Source organism: Dipteris shenzhenensis, chromosome 32 (genome assembly GCF_047967505.1).
Source record: "Dipteris shenzhenensis isolate YYH24624 ecotype China chromosome 32, Dip_SZ_1.0, whole genome shotgun sequence".
Taxonomy (NCBI): domain Eukaryota; kingdom Viridiplantae; phylum Streptophyta; class Polypodiopsida; order Gleicheniales; family Dipteridaceae; genus Dipteris; species Dipteris shenzhenensis.
Genome location: NC_141627.1, coordinates 14,976,494 through 14,995,678, shown reverse-complemented (window position 1 = coordinate 14,995,678; position 19,185 = coordinate 14,976,494). Strand labels below are relative to the sequence as shown.

The 19,185-nt window shown below is 41.2% G+C and overlaps 1 protein-coding gene across 2 annotated transcripts; it reads right to left on the bottom strand.

The window, feature by feature from the left end:
• Positions 1–1,640: 1,640 nt before the first annotated feature.
• LOC147880341 (uncharacterized) lies at positions 1,641–10,685 on the bottom strand. Of its 2 annotated transcripts, XM_087370418.1 has the most exons (7): positions 10,418–10,685; positions 10,006–10,306; positions 9,745–9,930; positions 8,990–9,100; positions 8,791–8,864; positions 2,366–2,593; positions 1,641–2,289 (listed from the first exon to the last, which is right to left on the bottom strand). In XM_087370418.1, exons 2-5 carry the CDS (start codon positions 10,109–10,111, stop codon positions 8,860–8,862), a joined length of 408 nt encoding a protein of 135 aa, XP_087226544.1. In that variant the 5' UTR covers positions 10,112–10,306; positions 10,418–10,685; the 3' UTR covers positions 1,641–2,289; positions 2,366–2,593; positions 8,791–8,859. The 2 variants fall into 2 exon arrangements, with proteins under 2 accessions (XP_087226544.1, XP_087226543.1); XM_087370417.1 differs by having other exon boundaries at positions 1,647–2,289; positions 8,791–9,100; positions 10,418–10,682.
• Between the last annotated feature and the right edge of the window lie 8,500 nt (positions 10,686–19,185).

Below are 19,185 nucleotides of genomic sequence, written 5' to 3'. Positions count from 1 at the left end.
ACAGTCTTGTTGATAAGATAAAGCAACACTTGATGGTCCACATAGAACACAAAAGGATTTCCAAGTGAAAAATGCCTTGATTTTTGGACACTGAATATCATTCCCAAAGCTTCTCGCTCGGTGGTACTATAATTGGACTCAATGGGTGTCAGCAATTGGTTGGCATAATATACTAGATAGTCTAATCGACCATCCAGCTGAGCCAAAATAATGCCTACAACATACCCAAAAGCATCTACATGCACATGGAAGATAACATCCCTCTTTAGCAGTATTCGCTCGTAGTCTATATATTTTGTTGCAGATTTCTTGGACGCTATGTTTCAAGTATGTTGTTCTTGCACTAACCATATGTTGGTAATTTCGCTTTCTTTTCTTTAGAAGTAAAGGATAGATTTTTTCTTTAGAAGTAAAGGATAGATTGTGGATACACTTGACAAGTCTGTGATTAGGATGTGGTGAGTAGATTCTATATTTCCATGTACAACTTGGAAAACTTCTTTTATGTTCCCTTCCTGCTTCAATAAAACCACAAAAGAGTCTTTAAACATATTCGATAATCTTTGCTTACCATCAAAAAGTATTGCTCGTGAGGTTGCTGCAGTTTGAAGTAAACAATGTATTTCATGTTTCTGGAGCATTTTCTTTTGCAAGTTTTTGTGTGGGGTGAACAGCATCTGCCATACTGTCAGCCCTACATTCATGGATATGACAATGTCATTGTATAGTGCATTAGACAATGAATCACAGTCCTCGTTTGGATAGAACTCTTTTAAACACTGCAGAACATCAGTATTTCCCTGCGATGTTCAATTGGAGATTATAATCACATAGTGCAGTGCTTCCGTCCATAGAGGCAATGAATATTTTAAAAAAAACACTTTAGTGAGGAAGAAACATTTCTGTTGAATTGGTTTGTTATCTGGTAGTCATACAAGAAGACGATGACTGTCACATGTGGAGAAATGTAGTTTGTGGTTCACAAATGTGATGAGCTAATAAAACTTTTTCACATGGAGTGAATCATAAGTTACACCACAACAAAGCAAACTCATGAAACTGCACATAATCACTCTGCAACTATGTTAAGACTTGCAGTACAAGATGACCTCGAGAAATGCAGTTTGTGGTTCACAAATGTGATGAGCCAATAAAACTTTTTCACATGGAGTATGAATAATGGCATGCCACAACAAATCAGCCTGTATATGCCATTGTTAAAGCAACAAACTTTCCCAAATTTTTGTAAGTTACACCACATCAAAGCATACTCATGAAACTGCACATAATCACTCTGCAATTGTGTTAAGACTTGCAGTACAAGATGAGCCCCTGCTGAAAGAAATTTCATAAAAGGAGCATCAAGCATAAAATGATTTGATAATGTGGAAAATTCGATTCACAATGTCAATGTATGGAACGTTATAAACCAAACAAAAATCCAGAGACGTAATGGTCGTGTTAAGATTTAAAATAAAAACCCATTGACATCCTTGTGTTGAATATTTATTTTAAACTTATGTGCGATACTCGAAAGAACAGAGCAAAAAAAACCCACGCAGTAGAAGCAGACACAACAACTGTTCTTTTGTAAGCACACAGTCACTTTGAAATACTGAAATTCATTTTCATTCCCCAGCCTGAAAGTATTGAAGGTTGCAATATTGAAAGCAGTACTAATATATGGCAGCGATCCAAAACTGCAGTAATAAAAAATAGCAAATACAAAAGTAGTGTTCGATCAGCCCACAATGGCAATCATAAATGTATCCTCTGCAACTAATCAAGTATGGCAACCACAAAATGTAGTATTCATACACTGCCCAGTGAAAACTACAGTTTCCTAGGACCCAAATCCAAATCAAAAGACTGTCCTCTGGAAAAAAGTACCACACCTACAGGACTGTGTAGTAAATGTCTATGAAGTGCTATCTAAACTGTTTTCTCAAACCTAGTCATAAAACCAGAACTGTTTATGTTAAACTGGCCTGACGGTCTCGTTTCCATCAACAAATTCCTGGTAGCCCGTGCATGGTAATCAATGAATCTGCAATGAAGGGCCCGCAGGTCATCTACATGACTCCCACGAACTTGTATGTCCATGTGCGAACCATTCCGAAGTAAGACCCTGCCTTTCAGTGAAGGTACAGGAGATATCTGTTGAACACAGGCGCAGCTGAAACAGAAAGGCTTGTGTGGATCCCATGTCACGCGAGAGCTACCACAAGATAAGCATTGATATTCAACTAATGGTGCGTTGAGATTTGTGAACTGTAGAACGCCGGTAACCTGCATCACATCAAAATCATACGTGGTAAGTAAATATCAACGAGTGAAATCCAAAGGGATTCAAATATGGGATTACCTTCTGGCCATAGCCAAGCTGCGATACTTGACGTTTGAAAGCATGCAATAGAGTTTCACACAAGCTCCCCTCAGGGACAGCCACTAGAATCGTAAAGTCAAACACACCGAATGAATGTCGAGCACGCATGAAGGATATATTTTTAGCACCATACATAACTACTCCATCATCAAGAAATTCCTGTATCAGTCGGGACAATGTGTTGCGTCTTTCGGCAACAAAAGAGAGCTGCAGAAAAGGAGAGGTGTCAATACTTTCCGGAGAATGATTGTAGTGAAAAAAGACTGCTCACAAACTGTGAGAATAGGGAGAGAGCAAAGTGTGAGAGCAGGAGCAGGAGAGAGAGAGAGAGAGCTGAAAACGATAGTTGCAATTAGATGAGTGTGTTACAACTGAATAGAGTGATAGGTTTTGTCTAAGTGACAAAACCTTATCCTTCACTAACCGTAGTTAGTGAACTAACTGTGGTTAGGGGGAAAAACCTCTAAGTGAGGAAAAAGTGTCCCTAACCTACTTATTACATCACATTGGTCACTGCTAAATTATAGAAATAATTCTAACACCCCCCTGCAGTGCCAATGTCATGTACAAGGAAATGATCAATCACCAAAAGGAGATAAGTTCAAGGCACTGCGAAATGCCTCAAACTTTTCACGTGGAAGTGCTTTGGTGAAAATGCCTGCAACATTGTCATGTGTTGACACATAGATCATACTGATCTCTCTTGCATGCAACTTCTCTCTGACGTAGTGATAGTGAACCTCAATGTGCTTCGTGCGAGCATGAAACACAAGAATCTTTGCCACTGCAATAGCACTCTGACTACCAGTGAGAATTGGAGAAGGACCCTCCAATGAAAAATTAAGATCAGCAAATAAACGACGCAGCCAAACACATTCAACTGTCGCTGTGAAAGCTGCCCTGTACTCAACTTCACATGAAGAGGTAGCCACTGTAGATTGTTTCTTGCTCAACCAAGAAATACAAGCTTTGCCCAAAAAGAAACAATTGCCACTTGTGGACTGCCTAGTGTCATAGTCTCCAGCCCAATCTGAGTCACTATAGGCATGCATCTGCAAGTCACCCCCCCTTGGGAAACATCAAGCCAAAAGACTTGGTACCTTGCAAATAACAGAAGATGTGTTTTACAGCCTGCCAATGCATAGTCTTTGGGCTGTGCATATATCTGCTCACCTGAGAAACTGCAAACTGAATATCAGGTCGTGTATTGCAAAGATAAATGAGGCATCCAACAGCCTGATTGTAGAGTGTGACATCAAATGATTCACCTGCTTCATGCATTGTAAGCTTCAGCCCCGGCTCCATGGGAGTAGCTATGGGCTTACAATCCTGCATGTTGAATCTGTCCAAGAGTTTTTGCACATACTTGGATTGAGACATACCGATGCCACTTTTTCTCTTGAGTGAACTGGATCCCCAAATAGAAGTGTAGCAGCCCCAAATATGACATGTCAAAAGTGGTCTGCAATTCAGCTTTAAAATCTGCAATATTATCTTCATTTGACCCTGTGAGCAGTAAGTCATCTACATAAAGAATGATGACTAAAATATCCCCCCCATCCTTCTTGATGTAGAGGGTGCTTTCAGTTGGACTGTTGTGCAGCCCCTTGTTGGTCAGAAAGGGATGAATTTTTCCATACCATGCACGTGGGGCCTGTTTCAGCCCATACAAAGCTTTATTCAGCTTGCATACCTGAAGTGCATTTCTTGAAATTTCAAAGCCTGGAGGTTGTTTGACATTAACCTCTTCCAACAAGTCTCCATTAAGGAAGGCTGTTTTTATGTCCAACTGATGAACATTCCATTGAAAATTTGCAGCCATTGCTATAACTGACCGGATGGTTGTCACTCTGGATGTAGGAGCAAAAGTCTCCTCATAGTCTATGCCCTTTTTCTGAGCATATCCTTTTGCGACCAGCCTTGCTTTGTACCTGTCAATGGTGCCATCTGGCTTTCTTTTAACTTTGAAAACCCACCGTGTACCGATGGCATGTTTACCTAGTGGCAAATCGACAACTTCCCATCTCTGATTTTTCTGAATGGACTACAACTCATCATGCACGGCATTCATCCAATGCACATTATCCTATGCCTCTTCAAATGTCTCAGGTTCCTCTTCATCAAGAAGAGTACCTGCATAAGCTGATTCAACTGAAAGAGCACCTCCCCCATGCCTTACTGCACTCCGAGTTCTGCCAGGTAATGGAGCATCAAGTTTACTCTCCCTGAGAGTTTGTAACAAGCAATTTGGAACTATTTTTGCTGCATGTATATCTGCAATTTCTTGCTGAACAACCTCTTCCACTCCTTGTGGAGGTGGTAAGACATCCTGTGGCTGAATCGGAGCATGTGGAGGTATCTGAAAATTCTGATTTGCATCAGATATATCAGCAGGGGAACCCAAGGCAATGGGTAGTAACCCCTCAAAGACATCATCGGAAGAAGAAGGCAAATCAAATTCAGCTTGAGTGTGAGCTGAATTTTCTGAAAATATAACATCTCTACTGACAATAATCTTGCGTGTGACGAGATTATAGAGACGGTAGCCCTTGCTCTCTGCACTGTACCCAACAAAAATGCATTTGATTGCCTTATCAGACAACTTATGCCGAAACTCAACGGGCACATGAGCATATGCAAGGCATCCAAAGACACGGAAATGATCCACAGAAGGCTTTCTCCCTTGCCAAACTTCATAGGAAGTCTTGGTCTTCAAAGCTTTTGTGGGTGCTCGATTCAAAACATAATTGGCACACATGAGTCCTTCAAGCCAAAATTTGTGAGGCAATTTTTTGCTTTTTAGCATACATCTATCCATCTCCATAAGAGTACGATTTTTCCTCTTAGCTTTGCCATTTTGCTAAGGAGTTAGCCTCACTGTAAGCTGATGTACAATGCCCTTGTCTTTCAAAAAAGCATCAAAATCTGCAGACAAGTACTCCCCTCCTCTATCTGTACGTAATGTCTGTATCTTGAGTCTGGATTCATTCTCAACCATGGCTGCAAAGTGTTTGAAAACCATAAACACTTCTGATTTGCGTTTCAGCCCATAAACCCAAGTGTAGTTGGAGTAGTCATCTATAAAAGTGACAAAGTAAAGATGACCACCCAATGATGGAGTCCTCATGGGACCACAGACATCACTATGGATAAGCTGTAATTTTCGAACAGCTTTTACTGATCCATCCTTCTTAAAAGGAGATCTGTGCATTTTACCAAGAAAGCACCCTTCACAGGCATGTGGAGGAGGTGTTTCAAGAGGAGGCAATGCATCAACCATGGCATGTTTTTGAAGCGTCATCAAGCTGCCATAATGCATGTGTCCATATCTGGCATGCCATAACTCCGCATTCTGCATAGCAGCAGTAGGAGTGGAAACTGCAAGAGCATGTGCTGGTCTTTTCTCATACATGTCAAGCTGAAAAAGACCACGTAACAAAGTGCCAGACAATCTCAAGGCATAGTCATGCTCTCTATCATGGACTGCACACTTGTCATCTTCAAAAATGACCTGAAATCCAGCTCTGTTAAGAGTGGACACTGAAAGTAGATTTTTTGTAATACCAGGCACATACAAGACATCAGAAATTCTGAATGTTGAGCCATCAATGACTGTAAGTTCAACTTCTCCTGTACCACGGACTGAATAGGAGGAGTTGTTGACACATGTGACCTTTTTACCAACAGGTGGTGGATGCAGAGATGTGAAGAGACACTTCCTGGAAGTGATATGCTTTGAGGCACCGCTGTCAAAATACCATGTATTTTGTGTCTCATTGACACTGAAAGATGATGCATCCTTGGAAGAATCATAACTGCATGTCAGAAAAGCATAAGTGTCATCATTACAAGTGGTTGTACTATCCCAAGCAGCCAACTGAGAGTCTGAAATGCAAGACAAGAAGGCATAGTCATACTCCACAAAGTTGGTTGTAGCTTGCTTATTGTCAGATGCATGAGGAGCTGAATCTGAGACAGCCATACCGGAGCTGTTTTTCTTTTCTTTTGCAAGCCTTTTCTTGCATTCTCCAATGTAGTGACCTGGCTTTTTGCAGTAATGACATATTCCCTTCTTCTTGGGCTTACTTGCATCACCCTTAGCCTTTTGAGAAGGCTGTCCTGAACCACTGGAAGGCTGATTTGCTGAAGTCTTTGCCTGTCCCTTTACTTTAGGCTTGAATTTTGAAAGCATGGCATGTTCACCTACTTGTGAAGCCATGTTTTTCCTGCCTGCAAGAGAAGTCCTATCAACTCGTGAAAATTGAGAGGATTTGCACCCCACCTCAACGACAAATTCAGCGAGGTATGAAAGCTGAGATAAGACTCAAGAAGAGAATTCAGAGTAGTGGTAATCATCTCTGAATCAGGCATGATCTCATCAATATTCAGCAACTGCTCTCGTAAATCCTGTAGCTTTGTGAGGTGCACTGACATGGAGTCGCCCTCTTCCATATGTGTATGAGACAATTCTCTTCTCAAAAAAGACACTCTGAGCTGCATACATGCTCTCCAAAATATCCCATGCTGCCTTTGAGGTCTTACACGACCGACCGGATATGCGGAATGATGAATCTTTTCACTGAAAGAGAAATACATGACAAAGCTAAAGCATCACGTGAATCCCATCTCTTCTGCTCTGGAGTGGTAGGTATAACTGCACCAATAACTTGTGCTGCAGCTGTACCCTGTGCACGACCTCTGCCTCCTCCTTGTAGGGGAGAGGTATTAGGTGCCACATTTGCTGGCCGGAACTCATCCCCATTTACATAGTCCCACAAATTACGAGAAATCAGAATATTGCGTACCATAAAACTCCAGAGGGAGTAGTTGATACCATCCATCTTATCCTCTTGTGAGACCACTGAAACCGAAATCATTCTGATTTTGCTGGGCCATGTCTGAGAAAGAAAATACAGCAAATGCAAATCTGAATCCCCTTGCTGGGAATGGAGTGCACAAATCCCAAAAAAAACACAGCCAAACACTGGCTAAAAATGCAACTCAAATCTCTGTAATGTCTGTGTCAGAAATCTGCAAGAGCATCCAATCTCTCTTAAAACCTGCCAAAAGTGCTTCAAAACACTCACAGAAAGGCAGTGTGAACTGAAACCTGCAAAATTGCTCTCCCAACACAAAAGCCCCAATTTGTGGCTTGAAATTGCAACCAGAAAGGGGCAAATTTACTAAAAGCCCCAAATCTGCAATTTCTGAGCAAAAGCCCCAAATTTCATACCAGATCTGCAGATCTGTCTGCAATGCTTGCTCCAAGTGCAGCCCCAAATTTCTTCAACACCTACAAAGTGACCCTTGCAAAGAATCCTTTGTTGAAAAAGACCCTACAAAGAAAACAACCGATGCACGAAGCAGGTTCAGTGTTGTACGGGCAATATGGCGCTGACTCTTTGTACGGGCCTGCTGGTACAGTTGTACGGACATGTGCAGTATTGTTGTACGAACAACGTGTACAACTAACTGAATGTACGATCGAGTTGTACGGACGAGCGCCCTCCTGTGTACGGACGGTTCAGCTCCTGTGTACGGCAACTGTACGGACGCCTGACGAACTAATCACTGGTACGGACGACGTACTAGATGTACGGTTCACACGTGCAAACTACATACGGTACAATAATCGTACTGTTGTACGGCAGTCGTACAACGAAAGTACGGCACAGGTGCGACGGTACGGAATGGCAACGCAGGTACGGACGGGCAGTACGGAATCAATCCGTACATATTGTACGGACGACGAGCTGTAGTACGAACGACGAACTGTAGGAGCAAGGAGCTTGCGGGCTGGAGCTGGAGGACGAGAGCTGGAGGCGAATGTGCAGCAGGAGCAAAAGCAAGAAGAACCCGCTCTGATACCAAATGTGAGAATAGGGAGAGAGCAAAGTGTGAGAGCAGGAGCAGGAGAGAGAGAGAGCTGAAAACGATAGTTGCAATTAGATGAGTGTGTTATAACTGAATAGAGTGATAGGTTTTGTCTAAGTGACAAAACCTTATCCTTCCTCACTAACCGTAGTTAGTGAACTAATTGTGGTTAGGGGGAAAAACCTCTAAGTGAGGGAAAAGTGTCCCTAACCTACTTATTACATTACATTGGTCACTGCTAAATTATAGAAATAATTCTAACACCCCCCTGCAGTGCCAATATCATGTACAAGGAAATGATCAATCACCAAAAGGAGATAAGTTCAGGGCACTGCGAAAAGCCTCAAACTTTTCACGTGGAAGTGCTTTGGTGAAAATGTCTGCAACATTGTCATGGGTTGACACATAGATCATACTGATCTCTCCTGCATGCAACTTCTCTCTGATGTAGTGATAGTGAACCTCAATGTGCTTCGTGCGAGCATGAAACACAAGATTCTTTGCCACTGCAATAGCACAAACATGTTTACCGTTGCTCTCTATCCTCAGCATTAGGTCCATCAGCAACAATGACTTGGTCGCACGAAGGGCCATCCTGGTCAACCTTTACAATAACAAATGCAATAGTGTCCATGACGGATGTAAATGAGCACCCTGCAGATTGCATCTGATTCGCTGCCCATGGGACGTACTGGCTGATTATCTTGTCAAGGTGGAAACATATTTCACCTGCAAAGGGCTCCCCCTTGATAACACTAGTCGTGGCATCAATACGCCGAAGAAACATTGGAGGTACCTCCTTCACCGTTACCTTTCTTGGAAACTGCAGGTCCTTCAATCCTGTAATACCCATCCACCTCAATGATATCTTTGAGCTGTGCAACAAATGCGTGTGGAACATGAAGAGTAATAGTTTGACAATAATCACTGTCAGTAAGGTCCACCCTCATGTATACTGCATAGGGCACATTACTGGCCTTGAAAGTACCATATTTGCACAAAACAATTCTACGTCAAATTAAAGCCCTTAAGAGCAAAAAACTACTATCAAAATCAAAGTAACAGTGATTACTTCCAAAAAAGGAAGTACATTCTCCAACGCAAAATTATTTGCTTGCTTTATAGATAAGAAATTCTATTCCATGGCGTTCGTACAGCATATAAATAATTGAAGACAATAAATCATGGTTTCGCAGAACCGCACAACATTGTGGGTAGGTGGAAAAATTAAAGAGATTATCCGAAATATCTAAATCTAGCCCTACTGTATGCAGGATTACTAAGAGCTTCAAGAGCTATCTGTTTCTGGAACAGGGGGCTCAATGTTTATAGTCATCCGTACACAGACTCTAGTTCTCCTCTTCGTTTCAAGCAGTATCTTGTGGACTGGAAAACAGAAATGAAGTCCTGATGAGACAAACGACATGACAATCTATTGACATTAGTAACTGATTTCCGTTCCTAACTTATTCCTTATGTCTTACCTTCAGCATGGGCCTCTCGAGCAACAGCTTCGAAACCACGCTTTAGAGATCTTCTGGAGGATTCCCCAGCAACCAAAGGGCTCCTATCAACCATCGTTGCAGGAAAGCTGAGCTTACGACGAGGGCGAGAACTTCTGATAGAGCATGTAGCCCAAGCACTCACCACGTGGGCTCCTGCGTCAGTACCTACAAAGATTCCACAAATAATTAGATGAACTGAAATTCATTTATACCTACAAAGAACACAAATCTACGGCATACCATTTGCCTTCGGATCATTGGAATCATTTATAACTTCTTTCCCTTTGCGCTTGTGATCTTTTACCACTGTATTGTTGCTCTCCATCCGATCAATCGAATCATTCATGACCTCTTTATGTTTGCCCTCACACTCCACAAGAGCCGTGTCGGGTTCACCTGAAGACACATAATGAAAATTTCATAAAACCCTGTCGACACACAGAACAAACTAATATAACAATCACTCAAAAAGCACCATCCAAAGAGGATGTCGCGTCATCGGTAAACTCAGGTTTCTTCTCGGCGGCGAACTTCAGCAACTCTGCATGATGAAAACATCTGTCAATCGTCCAAGAACACGGAATTCATACAGAAAAAGGAAAGTAGAATGGAATAAAGAATTCGAATCAAAACAAATCAGACGAAGGACGACCTCTCTGGAAATTGGAGCTTCCAGTGTCCGTGAATAGCAGCTTGAACATCGGAGATCGGCGTAGCAGCAAAGTTCGGGATAGCAACCATAGTAGATAAAGTAGAGGTAAAGCGACAAACAGAAGCAATCGAGAACACGATCGTCCAAGTCTGACGGTGTCTCTCTGATTCAAGAAACATTATATAGAACATCCCGTACAGATCCCTCTCAAGCGTCGATGAACCAAGTAGGAAACACACAAAATTAGCAGCCATCTTCGGATTATCGGCCGAAGTGTCGTGTTGCTCCTTCACAGCCTCAGAGTCCAGCAGAAGAAGCCCCGTCCAATATACACGCCCATGCACGAGCAGAGAAAACGCCCATGCACAAAGAGTGTCCATAAAGCAAAAGAGGCGAAAAGACAGTGCGGCTCTTCCACTCAGGCCAAAAAGAAGAGTTCCTAATTCTTACCATCATAAATAAGAGGTTCCCTTCCCCTTGGAAATAGACGGAACTTAGTGTTTCCCCAAAAAAATCCCATCTTTCCTTTCCATTTCCATTAAGGAATACATTTTTGATCTCGGGACCTACAATTTCATCTTCTCGTGTCTAACTGGGGACACCTCTAATTTGAAAGAAGTGTTTGTAAGCTGCCTTTCAATGAACTTCCCTTGATACCTCCTCCTTTATTGGCCCCTTTAGACCAGTTTCAACTCAGAATTGGGGTTGTCTTCGGACAATGATGCAAAGGGATTTATTCCGGTGGAGTTGTGTAGTGTCGTGTTGTAAATCTCAAGGTATAGAGGGGGTTTAGGACTAGCTACTACCCTCGTTGTTTATCATGTATGAACTTACAGACAGAATGAAGAACAATTGAAGAAGCTAGATTTATAGTTCTATACAAAATGCCAAAGAACTCTGGAAACGCAAATATGCGTTGCGTTGAATTGAACTTTCGGAGCAAAGATTACACAATATTTCCATCAGCGAAAGTTGAATGCCGCGATGCATCAGTTGGAACTGAGGAGAGAGCCAGAGATTGAGATTGGATAAGAGATTGGTTGAAATCGGGATATGGGCAGTAGCGAGTGTAAAGCTGAGAAGACAGAGAATGAAACACAAAAAATGGGATTCGTGACTCACACATCCAGGCCATCGCAACGACGACCTGATACAAGATTGGAGAACTTTCTTTTGTATAATGAGCTGAGTATGTTGTACAATTAACATTCATTGCGAACCCGGCCTGCTACACAAGGCAATCATCTGCACATGGAAGTTTCTTGTTTGCGACCCACTCATAAGCGTTTCTTTAGCCATAACGCTGGAACATCACTTGTTGCGCTGCCTGCTTTGGCCCCAACTCTCAACGGGGTTTGGCTTGTTTGCTGGCCCTCTTCAACCACCACAATAGAGTACCAGAGAAAGCGCTGACCAAAACTAGACTGTTGAAGCGATCCTGAAACAAGATCAGGCTTAATCGGACCTGTGACCCTGTACCAATTTGTCCGAACAGGGGGAGTTACTAAGCATCACGGAAGCGCTTCATCTAGAGCGCTTCATTAAGGAGCATTGCGGGGGCACAACTTTAGCGTTCACATTTTGAAGCATTTTTGCTGCAAAATGCCATTCTCATAGTCTACAAATCCAACAAATTACATATTTATTAGAAGAGATTTTTATGCGCAAAAGTAATGTGCCTAGCATATGTAGATTGTGCATCCCTCGCACTTCCCTCCTTTCTAGCCCTTACATGGTGAACAGGTTTCCTCATCCATGACCTCAATTTCCACATTAATGGCCCCTTTTCTGTTTCAATAATGACCATAGCATCATAACATTGAACCAACTTGCCAATCATTCCAAGTGGCAAGTTCATGGCTTTCTCAAACACTAATGGTCACACAAAAACTCTTGTCACTACACATTGATCCCAAGCCCACTACCAAGCAATTGAGAAAATAAAATCGAGTCTCAAAGTTTGTGACCCCCCCCCCCCTTCTCTCTCTCTCTCCATCTCTCTCTCTCTCTCTCTCTCTCTCTCTCTCTCTCAGACACACACAGTTTGTTGGTGTCCTCTCCATGTCATTCCTTTCAACATTCTTTCATTTTAATTGATCACAATTGCACTTTATTGCAATTCAAACGTCAATTTTGTATGTGAAGGAATGCTTATCAATTGCTACAATTCTTCATTAGGTTTAACTTGGTGAAAATAAACTTTCAATATATATTGTAACTCGTGGTACACTTAGTTCATCTTCACCACCTTGCCACCAAAAGACCACACTACCTTAAATTCATAATCATTATAAGATCCTTAAAACTTAAAGGCTCCATTCTGGTAATCCACATGAAGGAGGGGAAATCCAAGGAAGATTCACTACTATAGAGCAGAGGGCATTTAAAATAGATGCACATGCAAGTGTCGTGTGGATTCTCTATCATTGGTACAACTCGCTCTCCTATCTTTAGTCTTCCTTAATCTTTATTGATCTACTCCTAGTTGAGTGAAGGCCCAAAAAGGGAAATTATATTGCGTTGCAATTTCATATTCTAACATATAATGCAACCTTGAGTAAACGTACAAGTGTAGGTGCCTCCTTGAGTGTTCCTCTTAGAATATCCCTTGAATACAAGTGAGGGTGCCTCCTTGAGTGTTCCTCTTATAATATTCCTTTATATTTTCATGTCATGTTTCCATATAGATTTTTCAATCTCCAACGAGCATCCATCTATTAAATTAGGCCTAGGTACAAAAAAGCAAGCTTAAAATATCAAAAAACAATTACTTACAAGCCTCTTCACCTCTATTTCATACTACTTAGTGCATCTTAGTTTGGCACACTCTTTTGCTTTTGGGTAGGCCTTAGATGGAGTGAATGGTCAACATGAATTCACATGATGTTTATTGAGTGTTTATTGTTTTTTAATAAGAGTTGACAATTTTCATATTACAGAGATATGCTTACATCTTCTCTCCCTTTCAATATCTTACATTCTTGAAGCATATCTCCATCAAATTTGGCATTTTACATTCTCAAAGCATATCTCCATAGAGTTGGCATTTTACATTCTCAAAGCATATCTCTCTCAATGTTGCCATTTTACATTCTTGAACCATATCTCCATCAAAGTTGGCATTTTTTAGATTACATAGATATACTTATATCTTGTGTCCCGTATAATATTTTATATTCTTGAAGCAAATCTCCATTATCTAGAGTTAGAATCTGAGTGCTTTATTTCATACTAACCAAACTTATTCAGAAATGCCCTCAATTATTACAAACTTTTATAGGACTCACACATTTTGTAAATCTTCAAGCATAATGTGGCATTATGGTTTCCATTTTGGACACATAAACTAGGTTTATTGCTACAAAGGTCAAAAACCTTTTCTATAGTTAAACACCAATAAGAGTAACTACTACTTATGGAGCAACACCAATTCTCTAGCTAAACTCCAATAGTGATAATTACTATGAAATAGTAGGTATGCCTTTTTTAATTGATTGTAAGGCCAACATATATAATTAGAGCTGCAAAGAAAATGGTAAATTGGCCTTATGCTAAGAGGAGGGAAAAAAATAAAGAAAGGCCTTGTAGGGGCATAAGTTAGTGAGAAATAAGCGAGTATTAAAACTTGTGATTATCCAGCTTGAGAAGGCACTTCCATTTAGGCTGTAGAAACATTATCTTATCATTACAAAATTTTCCTTTTAAAAGAATCCATTCTATAATAGTTTCACATCATAGGCCACTTTTTAATAATTCAAAATGCTTTATATATTTTCAAAATGCTCTTATTGAACACACATTTTATATTTACAAATATCTAGGCTTAAGACCCATTAGATTGTGTGAGATAAATGAACATTTTAAAAACTCAAATGTGGGAGTTGTTCCATATCTCCATGATAAAGATCAGAGCTTGGAGCGGCTAAGATATGTGATAATCCTATACTTTTAATTCCTCTAGCACCACATGTTTTAACAATTGAGTTAATGGGATGAGGATATGAGACAATCTTCACCTGTATTTTATAATCTTCATGTGGGGCTAGGATACCTTAGTTTGATACTAATCGATTGGTTTGATTTTTAAAGAATTATTCAAAACCATCAGAAGTAGCACATAAAGGAAAATCTTGAAGTAGCCAACTTGAATTTTATCAAAGATCAAAATTTTAAAGATCCATCCTAAGATTCTTCCATAATAACAAAAGTTTGGATATCCTAGGATCTAATGTCAATGACAAATACTGCTTTTGAATAAGGCTTTGTTTGAGTTTTCAATTTTGAAGATCGATCCTATTGTAATAACAAAAGTTCAAATATTCTAGGATTTAACGTCAATTACAAATATATCCTGGCAAAAGCTACTTGTTGAATTTGAAGGGGACGTCCTTAGAGAACCCCATGCATGACGGCATGCAGAAGGCCCATCTAATAGGGAGATGATCCAAAAGGCTCGTCTGCATAAGACATTCCCCACTCCATGGCCTTCTGAGCCACTAACCGTCCACGGATGTGTAGAATCGATCAAGTTGAGCGGCACAAAAGTTCCCCCTTTCGTTGGTTACTCCAAGTGAAATCGCCCAGGCGTCCCGGCGCTAGCTCCTCATAGTGTCAATGAGCCCCTTGTTTAGGGTCAGCTCTATGGATGAGTTTTTCATGTTATTTTTGTTAAGAATCAAAACTTTTATATTGATGTTGAAAGTTTGTATGCTTTTGCCATGATTTGAAAATTTCATGCAAAAAAAGTTAAAGTTTCACCAAGACTTACATCTTTTTCTTCTAAATTCACCTTTGATTAACTAAAAAATTTAGATTGATAAACTTTTAGCCAAGATTTATATTAGTACATAAGTACACCTTTGACAAAAACATCCATGGTCAACTCCATCACAGGCTATGCATTCCGCTCCCACAAACACTCCCGACTATGAGACCTATCCTTATCTCCCTCCATGAAGTTACAATCTCCTGCTAGGATCCAGTGATCTCCACTCATGTGGGAATTCGAAAATGCAGCTCCCTTGTCGTCCCTAAAGACCAAACGACAACACACGAGAATAGCCATTCCTCCCTTGCCGAGTGAGATGTAGTTAGCTCATTTTGTTTCTTCAGTTCAACATTGCCCTCCTCGAAGGGAGTTTCTATTGGAGTTATGTGCATCTTATAGTGAGTGAGGGTTGTTTTCACGCTAGGTATTCCTCTGTTTGGAGGCCTATTCCAAGGAGATTCCAAGGCTATTTGTGGGCTGCATGTCTCAACCTTTAGGACTACCTAGCCAAGCCAGTTTAGGGCGAAATCGTAGGTCAAGTCAATCAACTTGACCTACAGGTCAGTTGATGACCACATGGCTAGCCCTAGGTCAACCACGTGGCAGGCATGTAAATGGCCCTACCCTCCTATCCTATACACACATCTCTTGGAGCATTTTTCCACCTCATTTGGGTGATTCCCTTCTTGTACATACAATTGCCATTCCCTCATGCTTGTGTCAATTCTCCCTCCCTCTTTGATGTGTGCTTCCAAATTGCACCACTCACACATGGTATCACATGATTAGGGATCAAGGGAGGGTAGATTCTCCCTCCCTCTTTGATGTATGCTTCCGCACTACACCACTCTCACATGGTATAGGATTATTAGGTCAACTAGGGACCAAGGGAGTGTAGATCTCATTAGCAATTTATGAAGGCTTTGACACATGTAGGGGGCTATTCAGTTGCTGCTATTGTGTGCTCTGGAGCTCCCATAGGCGCTATGAAGCAATCCTTGTAGGCAGTTGTTTTGTGTTGTCTACACATCCCATGCCGCATACAAAGGGTCGACTACCTCTACCATTAGCGGCTTGTTGTTTGATGACTATTTGGGATAGTAAGGGTAAGTAGCAAGGTGTAAGAGTCCTGCTTGAACTAGGTCTATAGCAAGGCTTCAAGTTTTTTTCAATAAAAAAGTGAAAAGGTTAAGTTGCAATGACGCAAGGCTTCAAGTTTTTTTCAATAAAAAAGTGAAAAGGTTAAGTTGCAATGACGCAGGTGAAAGGAATAGCTTTAAAACTTTAAGCAAAAGGGGCTTGAACTTTGGACTTCCTAGAGATGTTGAGAAAAAAGAAGAGTTTCTAATTCTCAAGAGGGGCCCTTCCTCTTGGAAATAGAGGAAACTTCGTTTTACTCCTCCCGTATGGGTTACCAAAAAAAACCCATCTTTCCTTTCCAACAAGGAATACATTTTTTATTTGGGGGAACTTCAAGAAGAAGAATTTCATCTTCTCGTTTCTAGCCTTTAGTTTGAAAGTAGTGTGTCGTACAATTTGATAATATGAGCTTCCATTGACACCTCCTTCTTAATTGGCCACTTTAGGCCTGCTTCAACTCAGACACACAATTTGATAATATGAGCTTCCATTGACATCTCCTTCTTTATTGGCCACTTTAGGCCTGTTTCAACTCAGGATCGGGGAGTTGTGTAGTGAAATCTCAAAGTATAGAGGGGGTTTATGACTAGCTACTACCCTCGTTGTTTATCAGAATGAAGAACAATTGAAGGAGCTAGATTTATAGTTATTTACAATTGACAATGCCAAACAACTCTGTGAAACTTGGAAACGGCACTTCAGCGAAAGTTGAATGCCCCAATGCATCAGTTGGAACTGAGCAGAGAGCCAGAAATTGAGATTGGTTGAAATCGGGATTTGGGCAGTATCGAGTGTAAAGCTCAGAAGACAGAGAATGAAACACAAAAAATGGAGAAGAAGGATTCGTCCCAGCTCACACCGCAACTAGAATAAACTTTTTGAAATATACTACCTTATAAAAGATAAATTGGTACTGCTCAGTTGGAGAACTTTCTTTTGTATAGCTGAGTAATTTGTACAATTAACAGTCCGCTGCTACACAACCCAATCATCTGCATGTGGAAGTTTCTTGTTGCGACCCGCTCATCAACAGCGTTTCTTTAGCTATCACGCTGGAACATCACTTGTTGCGCTGCCTGCTTTGGCCCCAACTCTCAAAAGGGTTTGGCTTGTCTGCTGGCCCTCTTCAACCACGATAGAGTACCAGAGAAAGCACTGACCAAAACTAGCTGACTGTTTCATGTAACAGAAGCGATCCTGAAACAAAATCAGGCTTAATCGGACCTGTAACCCAGTAGACCTGTACCAATTTGTCCGAACGGTGCGGTTTGATCTTGCGATAGCCCAAGCATCACGGAAGCGCTTCATCTAGAGCGGTCTGCAAAAGATGAGAGCTGTAGGTGTCTTCCGACGTTCGAGTTGTGAGGGCAAACATTCATGTTCAGTCTTCGTCACAGTAGTCAGCAACGTTGGGATACGAGAAGGAGCGCTCGGAGGAGACAGATCCGAAAGAAGCTGATCTGCTGGAGGAGAAGGAGAGTTGACCATCGTGTGAGGAACGGGAAGAGCAGCTAGAGAAGAGGGAAGAGACGGAGTGAAGCAAGGAAGAGGCGATGGCGGCTTTGATCTGACCGCGGCGAGGCAAGGGACGAGGTTGGGAGAGGGATGGGGTGCGGGAGAGGGAGGAGGAAGAGTGGGAGGAGAGTGAGAGAGCCATGAGGTGGTCAAAGGGATGAGTTAAGTAGAAGAGGGAAGCAGGAAATCTCTGTTGGGCGTACACAAGGCAAGCAATTTCTGAGAAAGAACAGTGGCCGGTGGCTCATTTATATGAAGAAGATGAAGAAGAAAGAGAAGAGCTTGCTTCTCCTAATACACACATGTAGAATGTGCCCCCTCCCCCCCCCCCCCCAAAAGCTTTCGTCATCAATGACCTCAACTCCCAAGATTACATATCGTATAGATATCACATAAGGTGGAGCCTGGAGGGAACAGCATTCTCCATGTGACGTGTCGTGGGTGTATAAACTTGCCCCCAAGAGAAAATCTGCATCTCAAAAGAAAACAAGCGGCACCCGTGCCGAGCACACTCCCCCTTTATTGAAAAGACTCTAAGATAAGAACTAGAATGCTTGGCCAGTTGCTATGTATATTGTAAGTAGCTAATAATAGGCTAATGGATCTAGCGGCTTAGAATGTGCCACATGGCTTCGTAGGATTTTAGAGTTCTGTATAACGCTCAAGTGCTAGCCAAGTAAAGCTGGTTACAAAGAGGTTCTTTTGCAAAGAAGACTATCTAGCTACGTGGCTTACTTAGAGCCCTATAGGTTGTTCCTGTTTTCCAAGGGCCCCTAAAAAAGAAAGTTTCTCTATGCTAGAGCCCTGCCCCTAATGCAACAATGCTAACAAAATAGTGCTAGGGAACACCTACATTTACTATGTCTTTTACCCACTATAATTGTAAAATATCTCTTTAGATTTTGCCTCACCTTATTTTAAGGATAATTTAACAAATTACATATTTAGATGAGATTTTGATCTGTCAATTTTTGTGGGGTTTGCCTATTATGTGTAGCTTGGGCTATCTTATGCCATTGCGATCCAAAGTAGTATTTTTAAAGCTTTCTTAGGCCATTGCATGCCAAGGTATTACCACTAACCTTGCACTTAACAATGATAGAATCACATCAATGCGGTTTAATTACAACTTCTTAGGAATGTTCTTTGTGTCTGTCTTATCCATTTTTTTTTTCTCTACATACACACAATTTATAATTTGTGTATAGACCACAACATGCAATGTCACGAATATTCTTGTGTGCTCATGGATATGATGTATATGGGTTGGACCAATGAGAATCTTTGATAATTTAAAATGGATGATTGTCAATATTCATTTTGGCAATTGCATGTAGCATAATGA

Coding starts and splice junctions, on each gene's coding strand:
- LOC147880341 (XM_087370417.1), bottom strand. CDS start 10,111: ATGAATGATTCGATTGATCGGATGGAGAGCAACAATACAGTGGTAAAA. Junction 9,101..9,744: donor TCGAGAGGCCCATGCTGAAG/GTAAGACATAAG, acceptor TGGGTATTACAG/GATTGAAGGACCTGCAGTTT. Junction 2,594..8,790: donor GCTGAGGATAGAGAGCAACG/GTAAACATGTTT, acceptor CCTTTTCTGCAG/CTCTCTTTTGTTGCCGAAAG.